General features: G+C 36.8%; 1 protein-coding gene across 6 annotated transcripts in view; it reads right to left on the bottom strand.

Moving 5' to 3' along the window:
* Positions 1-905: 905 nt before the first annotated feature.
* Positions 906-10,998, bottom strand: part of MAPK8 (mitogen-activated protein kinase 8) — a 106,524-nt gene continuing 96,431 nt past the window's right edge. For 4 of the 6 annotated variants that reach the window (XM_033130177.1, XM_033130174.1, XM_033130176.1 and 1 more), the window contains exons 8-12: positions 10,125-10,307; positions 9,713-9,837; positions 9,090-9,153; positions 5,841-5,918; positions 906-1,902 (exon numbers count right to left, since the gene is read on the bottom strand). In XM_033130177.1, coding sequence (XP_032986068.1) covers positions 1,757-1,902; positions 5,841-5,918; positions 9,090-9,153; positions 9,713-9,837; positions 10,125-10,307 — 596 coding nt within the window. In that variant the 3' untranslated portion in view covers positions 906-1,756. Of the gene's footprint in view, positions 1,908-5,840; positions 5,919-9,089; positions 9,154-9,712; positions 9,838-10,124; positions 10,308-10,998 lie in introns of all 6 variants that reach the window. The other 2 variants (XM_033130179.1, XM_033130178.1) reach the window with 1 other exon arrangement.

The following is a 10,998-nucleotide window of genomic DNA, read 5'->3' as shown; positions in this document are numbered from 1 at the left end:
CAACTACAAGAGGGACCGGAAATCACGACTTGAAACCATCCAAAACAAGCTTGCTATTTGAAAGCATATAAAAAGGCGACTGTATTTTCATCCTAAATATTGCACATTAACAATGACCTACAACACCTTCCTCAAAAGGAATTTTGCACTAAATACACAAATAACATGCCACGCGAGCTGTCAGACACTGCATGCTGAGCTGCAACCAGACCTTGATCCTGCTGGTCACTAATTCCAGTGGGCTTTCTGCTGGAAACCTGTCCCTTATTTAAGTATGCATTTCCCAGTTCATTCCATGAACCCTCCTTGTTCTGAATATAACAGAAGGTGCTTGGGGCATTACAGACAATGTATTTCAGAGATGAGACTTCAATGACGTTTTACCTAAGAAAAACTTCGGTTATAGAGAAATAATTCTGCAGATATAAAATGTAAACAGTTAACATACACTTGTCAGGAGCAGCACCATTCTTACACTACTCAACATCCCACATTGCGTGTTTTATTGAAAATCAGGTATAAAAAAATGAAAGACAGACTAAGTAATCACCACGTAAGCCTGCTCTGCTCAGTGTGAAGGAACAGTCCTTAGAAAACGATACCCTACATATGGCTGAGTGCTACTATTTTCAGATGAACGGTATATTGCTCACTTGATACATCACCTACAGAAATCTAAGTAGGCTGTGGAACCTCCTGACGGCTACTATAAATATGATTATGCTACAGGTAGAATCAAATGGCCAGAAACACCAGAACTGGTGCGCAACTGACTGACACTCTAACAGGAAAGCAGAAAGGTCCAAGGGCCCGAGGCTGCAGGAAAGGGAAGACCAGACTCTAGGCCATCACTGGGACCTACAGCCTGAATAGATAGACTCAGTGTGTACAAAAACAGGCTCATAGCTAGGAGAAGTGAACCATCTGTTTATTTGCATTGAAATGTATTATTCATGAAGTATCCTCTTGACTTGATGTGATCACAAGCCTCGAGCATGCCACAGATGTGCAGAAAACACCGAATTCTCTTTACCTGCCTTCTGTTGGGGGCGGTGGGGGAGGAGGGTGGTGGTAGATGCCCAGCATCTTCAAAGACATGCTCGGAGTTATTCTGCCATTTACATGATGGGGCTTTTGCCAAAACTCAGGTAGGATCACTACCAATTGTGGTGACTAAATTAGGATTGGCAAGTAGCAAATATTGGAGGTTTTTTTTTAATGCGTTCATCACTTACAGTAGTTATTCCTGAATATAACTGGCTACAGGTCATTTTTCCTCACTCCTCTGGGTTATTTCATTGATAAGCACATAACCCTGAAGGACAGCATCATGAACAAAACATTTGAAATAAATTCTAATAAAAAAACTATAAAAATCTTAAATAATTCATGATATAGGCAAGTCACCACATAATAATTGCTTTGATAAACAAAATCTTACAAATTCAGTAAAAAAAAAAAAAATCAGCAGCATAAGATAAAGCAAATATGCAAAAATTTTAAACCATGATAAAATAATTAGGTTTACATTATACAGTTAATTACAGCAAAAATACAATACAGTTTTGTTGCTGTTTTAAAACACAACTTAAGTTTTAAATTACATCACTTGAAATTTAAAAAAAAATAAACTACTTTACTGCAAAATGAATTCTACATTTTGGAAAAATCACTCAAAAATAAGACCACTGAATTGCTTCCAAAGTAGTTCTATCAATGACTAAACGACCCCCCTCCCCCCTCAAGGCCCAAGTAGTCATCTACAGCAGCCCAGAGGCCCAGCCGACGCTTCCAGACTGCTGTCTGTGTCCGAGGCCAAAGTCGGATCTGTTGACATTGAAGACACATCATTGACAGACGACGATGACGATGGATGCTGAGAGCCATTGATCACTGCTGCACCTGTGCTATGAGAAACAAACCAGCAAATCAGTTGCAGACAGAGCTGCAGACAGACCCAGCTACTCGTACTACACTGGCTAACTCCAGTGATCAGCAATTTTTCTATTGGCTCACTAAAAATAATCACAAGCAATATTCAACACAATACTCATTTAGAAACTCTTTTCATTGTGAGTTATGAGGCGAGAACTCTGCAATTGCCTGCAAACCCGGAGTCCTGTCCTGCCCACAAACTTGCTTTTCCGTTCAAGATAAGAACTGTTAAATCCAAGCCACACTTAGAAATGGTCCTACAGCGAGACTGGTTTCAGGCTGTGTGTGCACAATGCTGATAATACCTGCAAAACTGTCTGCGCTGTCATCTGTTGGAGCGAGGACCTATGACGTACGAGTCAAAAAGGTAACTACTGCCCTAATAAAAAATAATTGCTGACATCTTCTCACTGTCATGTCCAAACAATACTTCTAGTACATCTTGTTTTAAAGCAAAAGCCAAGACAAAGGCTGAAATCATTTTAGTTGGAAAGGTCTTTAGTTCAACTGCCCCGGCTTACATGAGGTGATACGACTTGCCAGGGTCACTTGAGTGCCCTAGATAAACACAGGTCTTGTAATTTCTATTATAATAAATGCTTGGTAAATGCAAATATGGCTTTATTAAACAGTTGGGAAAGACTGCTTCCTTTACCAAAGGTATAGCCTAACAAGCATTTCCTGGATTTTAAGAAGCAATAGGAATACAGATGTTTCGTTTTATTGTGCTTCACTTCACCGCGCTTCGAGAGTGCTGCTTTTTTTCTTTTTTACAAATTGAAGGCTAAGAACCTCCACCAGCACAGAGATCATGACTTGTTTTACTGCGATACTTGCTTTGTCAGGGTGGTCTGGAACCGAACCTGCAGTCTCTCTGAGGTATACCGTACCTGTACTTAACCTATGGAGAAATCCTCTCAAGGTCAGGAAGTGGGAGGGAATGACCTTGGGGGTGACGGGAATGTTAAAGTACTTATACCAAGTAAGCACTTTTGAACTTCATGACCGCTAAATAAGGGTCATTCTAAATTTGAGTCTATTAAATAATACAAGTTATACAAGAGTTCTTAAGAATACATTTACGGAATAAAAGCAATGGTTTTCAAAATGAGCAATAAGAAGAATTTCTAGAGGTGAGTTTCAGGAACCCAACAATGCTAAAATTAAGCAGGTTGAAAACCACTGCTCCAGAACCCAGCATTCTCAGTGTTTGAAATTAACCCTCCATTCTGAGTCATAAGACACTTAAATGTGAGAGCTTGTCATCAAATGTAACAAGGGAATAGCCAGGAGAGTAGGAACAGGCACATCTTTAGGGCACTGGAGAGTGGACCAGAACAGAAAGGAATGGAGCCACAAGGGCCGAGCAGGTGGTCAGAGGTGCAATGGGAAAAGAAAGCAGACTGAGTGCTTGAGGCGTTGACAGCAGAGGAAAGGAGAGACGATAACCATTCAGACCTCATAAGGGTCCAGTAGGTTCCAGCCACAGTGAAATGAACGTACTATACTGGTTTAAAAGTTCAACCCCTGCGACACTATAGGACATGCCTGACTGAAGAGACTACAATCCCACAGCTAGCTTTGAAGATTTATACTGAAACATTCAATTCATGAAAGGGTGTACTTTTATATATACTTTTCATGCTTCCATTTTTTTAATCCAAATTTCCTAATCTGATAAAGATTAACTTTTAAATGCATCATAATTGGTTATTTTTTAAATCTGAAAATTAAATACCTCAGAAAAAAAAATACTTGTCTTTTTCTGAACTTTAAAGCAATACAGTAAATTCTCAAATATCTGAATGACAATAATATGGCAAGTCTTTAATTTCAGCTATCTGGGTCATTCCCCTCTCAGAGGAGTTTCTCCACTCAAAGGCATGCAAACTCATTTCAATTATTAGCCAAACCAAAATAAAGATAAGAAGGTAATACAGTGAGAAAAATGCCTCTTTTTTAGAAATCAAGTAGAAATGGCCTTGTGATTATCTGATATTTTAACGTCAAAACTGTTCCTTCTATTTTTGTATATAATCAGGCAACCGAATATTTTTATAACAGCTTTACTAACATTCTTCTTTGCAAGCCATGAGAATCCAGAAAATGTCTAGAAACCTGCAGTCCTGTCTTTTCTATAGCTTCTTTTGTAACCACAGTCAAGTGTTGTCTATGTTCCAAAATTTTCACTTATAAATTAAGAATAACAACAACAAAGAAGAACAGATACAGCTGCTCTATTTCATCAGATTCCGTTTACTCAAACATCCAACACTTAGGACATGCAGCTTACTAGGATAGTATGTGACAGTAGAACATTCTCCCAAATAATGGACTTTTCAAACCCCACTTGGGCCTTCATCATGAGCACTCAATTATAATACTACTGCTGTTTTTCAACACAAAGCTAATTAATTAACTCTGCTATTAAAGCACTTACAGCTTTTGTTACAATCAGATTCTACATAAAAGCTGTTGAAACCAATTTATATTTTCAACAGGATCTGTATTATAATTTGAAAGATTGCATTCCTGATCAAGGATTTAAAAAACAACAACAAAATTAAAAATTCTAAAATATAACCAAAAATATCACAGAAAGCTACAAAAAGTATTTAAGCAAATATGTTTACGGTACAATAAAATGGGCATCTGAAAAACTCTAAAGTTCTTATCTATAAACAGATACAATATCCAACTTTTTTCTTAGAATGTGGAAGAGTTTACAAGGGATAACTATAAAGGCCTAGTTTTACTCAAATTCAATACCTGTTAAAACACTACTCAGCCTTCAAGGTTCAGCTCAAATTTCACCTCTTTTATAAAACTGTTTTAACCTATAGAGCCAGCAGTCTCTGCTGCTAGCCAGAGGCCATATGGGATGCTGGGAAAACCAGGCTCTTTGAAATGACTGATAAACATGGCTTTAAGTATTACCTTTTCTACACAATAGATTTGTAATCTTTTTTTTTTAACTTTTATTTATTTAAGTGCCTTTTTCCAGTACCTATCAGCTCCAAGTCAAGTAGCTGTTTCAATCTAGTTGTGGAGGGCGCAGCTCACACTGGCCTATATGGGGATCGAACTGGCAACCTTGTTGTTAAGAGCACCGTGCTCTAACCAACTGAGCTAATCGGCCGCCCAGATTTGTAATATTATATCATTTAATTTTTCTGAATTTCAGTTCTCTTATCTGTAAAGGGTGCATAAGAATCCATCCTTCAGGGTCCTGAGGGCTGAATTAAAATAAAGTCCTAAACCACCAGTGTCTGTCATGTAGTATTTACTTAATATGTACACGCTGCCTGTTATTTAACTTTTCCCCTCAATTCCTTATGATTTTACAAATACTAAAACTAAATATGATGAGCTTATGATAAAATGTTTAATTCCTGCAAACCAGTTTTCTCTTAGAGACAGAACACTTTCTTAGTGGTGTTTTTAATGTTACTGACTTAGTTCAACAAATCAAAAGTATCAAAAACAGAAAGATGGTAACTTGTTATCACATGCACCAAATTTTACAATGAAGCTTTAGCTGATTTATGCAAAGTAAAGATTGTTAAAATCGTAGAAATCGTAGAATTTAAGTATAGTGAATTGTGACACAAACATCTTTAAAACAAGACAACAATGCCAACAAAAGAATCTGTTCTTTAATGGAATGTCAGTATCACAGAAAAAGAAGTGCATTTGATGAAGTCAGTTACTAATAAATTAGCATGATGTATTGGGCCAACAGCATACCAATGCTTTCCAATGTAACCACACAAATTGTACTCCTTATGCTTATTAAATTTTGAATAATAGTAGTAAATATGGAAAGAACTACAGGTTTCAGGCCACTGAAGATTATAGCACAAGATATAAACGATAATCTTAACCAAGCTTATATTGTAACCAACCTAAAGGAGAGGGCTGCCCCCGTATAACTCCATTCTTGGTTCTCTCCTCCAAGTCCATAACTTCCTTGTATATCAATTCTGAAAAACAGGTGAACATAAGCAAACTTATTTCTCAAAGTCTGAGAGCCATTCTCACAAGATATGAACGTTTCAAGTAAACATTTTTTTACACACATTATTTCGAACAGCGTCTTCCAATGGCAGAGGGTCCGTAAGTGTCAGCCTAAGATTCAAAGGTGTTAAAAACAATTCTTTGATCCTCAACCACAAATTATGTTGAAAGGACCAAAATCTCTGCCTTAACTAATGTTCCTAAAGTTGGATTAAGGATAGAGCTGGGATTAGAAGCTTTATCTTGTTTACTCCACCAGCACTTTGTACTATAGCATACGTTATCATACCACTATCATTCTGTAGTACATATACTTGTTGAATTGTCTCAGTGAGGACTCCAATCTCATCTGTCTTATTAACTTCTATTTCCTGAGTGCTGGTGTAGTACTTGGTACACTGTAGGTGCTTACCCAGAGACCTGTTAAAAGATTTAAATGAAAGAGTGTATGGAAGCTTTTTTAACACAATGGAATATAAATACATTGTTATTAAAGAAGCAGGTAGCTACACTTCAACTGCTTATGAGCTGAAGCATGACAAGCTACCACTGTCAAGAGTTCCCCCTGGAATCCTGTTCTTTTCCTAGGCTTCTGGGCAGTAAGTGAACTGCTGTGAGGACCGCTCCCACTAAAGACTGATACGAGGCGCTGCCCTGCTGGCGCATGTTGTCTCTTGCCTGTATTCCCTTCCTAAGTGATTCTGACGTCAAGTGTGAAGTGCCTGTGACTTTGAATGTCTACTTAAGAACCTTAAGAGTCCTTTTGAGCATTGAGCCTTGAGCCCCTCTCTTGAGCCTTGCCTTTGCTTGGGGCCCGCTCCAAACCCTTTGGAGTATACTTTTTCTCTTAATAATAATGCCACCTTGAGCCCTGAGCCTTGAGCCACTTTTCTCAGTGCTCAGCCCACTCCTAATTCTTTAGAGGATACTATCCTTTCTAATAAACTTCTCTCTTACTACTTTAAAAAAAAAAAAAAAAAAAGAACCTTAAGAAGAACCTGGTGGATAGCACAAAGCCATTATTCATCATCTTTTTTGGGTCATGGAACCCTTTGAGAATTGCATAAAAGCAATGAACCCTCTTCTGAAAAAATGTACAAGCCAAAAATGTTGCACAGAATTTTAAGGAGTCTGTAATTCTTTAAACTTCTGATAAAGAATCTCTGGTTATGGGGTATGACAATGTTTATGTTGGTCATAAGGTAAAACAAGTCGGTATGTTGGAACGAACAAGAGCTAGAAACACCTGAGTTTGCTTGTACTTGGACTTGGAAGGAGAAAAACAGGAAGTCTCCATAGAGGAAAATGGGAGATGCTTTTCTTCAAAGAAACAAAAAGGAATGACAGACATTTCAGACAGGAGGATTTAAAAAACCAACCAACCAACCAACCAAAAAACAAATACAGCACCACTTTGTGAAAAGGGATTAAGGTAGAAGAACCAAAGCTAATTAGGAGTACTAATTAGGCAAAACAATCTGTAGTTAATGGCTTTGGCAATGGATTTTTCTTTGTGTTATGATGCTAAAACTCAAGCATATCTTGAGAAAGGCAGTTTGTAGCTAATTACTGAACTGCACTTGGGGCTAGGAGAAAAAGATACAGAATAAAGGTAAACATGTTTAACCAGAAATCCCACATATATATCCCTATACAAACAAAAATACTATGTTTCACTGATTTTAAGATGCAGTTTTCCATAGGTTAGTATCTCTGAAATTGGGTTGTATCTTATAACCAATGGCACAGTGCAACCATTGGCCGTGTTTTCTTTCTTAGTGGCACATTCTAGTGTGTTTTACAAATGGTAGCCTATTAAGAGTCCATGAGGTACCATAAATGTCATGATACATAAAAATATCAGGCTGGATACTTTACTGCCGACCCTGGTCCACAGTTATATGCTTGTAATTACCTATTACACACACCGATGCACCAGGTCCCACCCAATTCTAACATTCTGCCGGGCTCCATAGAGTCGAACTGTCTGTCTCCCAAAGTCAACTCAGAGAAAAGTCATCTCTGGTTATTCCTAAGAAGGAAGAATCAAATTCACTCCTCCCAAATAAATTTATAGATGGACTACCTGTTCTGGTTTACACCCCTCCAGTCCCTTTTGCCTTCCCCGTATTTAGGTACTTAGTTCTTAACAGTATGTCTTCTGTATCCATTTTAAGATCAGGTAAAACGGGGTTCAAGTGACTTGCCCAAAGTCATGTAGCTACAAAAGTGGTCCAAACACTAAATGACAACAGCACAAACGGACGTAAACAGGATGTAAAAGTTACCTGGCCTAAATGTCCCAGGGAATCTTTTAAAGAAAGAAATATTTTAACATTTCCATGACTATCAAAACATTATTAATATTCAATCACATTCGTAAAATAAAACTACTATATTAGATTTCCAAAGATTAAAAATTAACTCACTCTTCTGGTGGTGGTAGTAGGGGAGAGGGGGTAAAATAGAAATTCCTAACAGTGCTGATGGAAGTGTAAACTGCTACACTTTCTTTGAAGAGTAATCTGGAAATAACTGAAAAGGCTTCTTTGGCCCAGGAAATCCTGCACGGTTTTTCTTATAGGCATGTTCTCACGTGTGTACAAGAACACCGCAGTTGTCTGTAACAACAACAAACTGGACACGACTTAAATACTCTTCTAGTAGGAGCTGGATACAGAAACTGCGACACAGCTGTGCAACAGAATACCACCTATTTAACCAAAGGAGCCAGGTATGTGGAGCAAGAGACAATAATCTCGAAAATATATGATTATATCAACAAAGCAAGTGAGTACAGTGTACAACCATTTGGGATTAAAATAGGGTGGGAGAAGAGAAAGGGGAGGGAGACACCAAACATATATGCTTATAATATTTGTAGACTATGGAAGAACAAAAAATTTCAGGAAGCATTAATGATGTGTCTGTGTCTGGGGTGTGTCTGGGGTGAGAAAGTAGGATTAAATCAGGACGGAAAGGAGACCTATTTTCTACTTTTGCACAAAATAATTATATCACCAAATATGACTATGAATAATGGAAAATATCTTTAATTTCCCCAAGATGATGATTAAATCAACATAAAAAGCCAGAAGCTCTCTCAGCTTCATCTCTAAGAATCTGGTGAATATTACCTTTCCATTCTTCTATTGTGTGTTCCCTTTCATCTAACTGCTTGTCAGGTATCTTTGGTGGTGGCTGAAAAACACAAGGTGACAATAACCAAGTAAGTTTTTTGGGAATATATAAATTCTTTGTAATTATTTGAAACATTAGCCAGACAGAAAGGGTTTGTAAAAATACATTAGACCAAGGTTGATCAAATCATTAACCTTCGGATGTAGAGAGACTAGTTTTAGGAACACTCCTTCATCACAGGAAAAAGGATATTTAACCACCTTTTTCTTTCCTTCCAGCTTTCAAATGGTCACATTTTATCTATATCATAGAACTGCGCTATTCTTCGAACACAGTAATTTGTTTTATAACTAAGTTAGGATTTTCTCCCCAAGCACTCGATATTCTAGCTCATCAGATCAGGTATCAAGGCAAGAAGGCAACAATAGTGAGACGTAACTTTATTTCGTGTAGGAGGTATTTGGATATGTTCATTAACAAGTTACTTTTAATGCAAAAACAGAAAAACATCATCATTAATCTATAATCTTATTTAAAATTACAATGCCTCCTCCAAACCTAACTTGAATTCTAACTGTATGAGGCAATATATTTGTCAAACATTAAAAAAAGCACTTACAGCTTCTGCTTCAGAAGGGTCATACCAGACATTGATGTACGGGTGCTGGAGAGCTTCATCGACAGAGATCCTTTTAGATGCATCAATTACCAGCATTTTGGATAACAAATCCCTTGCCTGACTGGCTGCAAAAATAATGATGTTAATGTACATGTAGCTCATAAAAAGGTTTTTAAATTATCAGTACATTTCAGAAACTTGAAATTATCAATTAAAAAGTATGTGTTTAAAAAAGAATAGATTTTACTATAAAATCAGGTCATACATACGATAAAAAAATACTTACAGAAAAAAAATAACTAAAACCTCACTTTGTTCCACTACCCAGAGACAGCCTTGGGCTATGTCCCATAATAACATGAATACACACATACAAAATGGGATTAAACATATATATATTTATAAAAAGTACCTTTAAGTTTGTTGTGTTCTGAGTCAGCTGGGAAAAGTACATCGGGGAAGAGCTTCTCAAAGCTATATCCAGCATATTTAGGTCTGTTTTCAACATAAGTCCTTACTGTTGGTTGTAGTTTCTTCATGAATTCAGGACATGGTGTTCCCAGCTGTTCAATAACTTTATTCCATTGATCAATATCTAATATCAAGTAGCTAAGAAAAATACTCTGTATCTAATGTTCAACACATTAATCATATCCATATTAAAATAATAAGAAAACAACAATTTAAAAAATCCTAAGAAAGAATGTGGCAGTTATAAAGCTTATATCTTACAGCCACCTTGCAAAAGACAATGATTGTAGGTGGACAAAAAAGATCAATAACAAGCTTTGTGTGTAATCCTTATTTAGAGAGCAAGTGTGTTTGTGTGTTTGTGTGTGTGTGTGTGTGTGTGTGTGTTTGTGTCTCATACTGATTTTATCATAAAATGGAAGCTTAAACTAACAAATTCCACATGCAAATGACAAGTGATTCAAAGAATGATAATTACCACCCATAGGGACTCTAAATATAAACTGTACACAATTCTAGAATACAAAATTTGCCTTTCTTTTCAGCTTATCAGAAAATGTCAGTGCATATCCTAGAGCCTAAGAAATATTTCTTATAATCTGTCCTGTTTTTTTTTTTTTTTTTAGTTTTCTACAGTAACAGAAAATGACCAGTAGCAATAAAAACGATGGCTTTGACAAAAGTGGCATTTTCTTTTGCCATTCTTTATTTAACCTATGTTAATAAAAATTTTGTAAAGCTCTGAAACTTACGGAAATGAATCAGTATTTTGGTAAGTTCTAAGACTACTTCTGCTTGAGTTTTTACATTCCAAG

Source organism: Rhinolophus ferrumequinum, chromosome 16 (genome assembly GCF_004115265.2).
Source record: "Rhinolophus ferrumequinum isolate MPI-CBG mRhiFer1 chromosome 16, mRhiFer1_v1.p, whole genome shotgun sequence".
Lineage (NCBI taxonomy): Eukaryota > Metazoa > Chordata > Mammalia > Chiroptera > Rhinolophidae > Rhinolophus > Rhinolophus ferrumequinum.
This window is presented reverse-complemented; position numbering and strand designations above follow the sequence as displayed.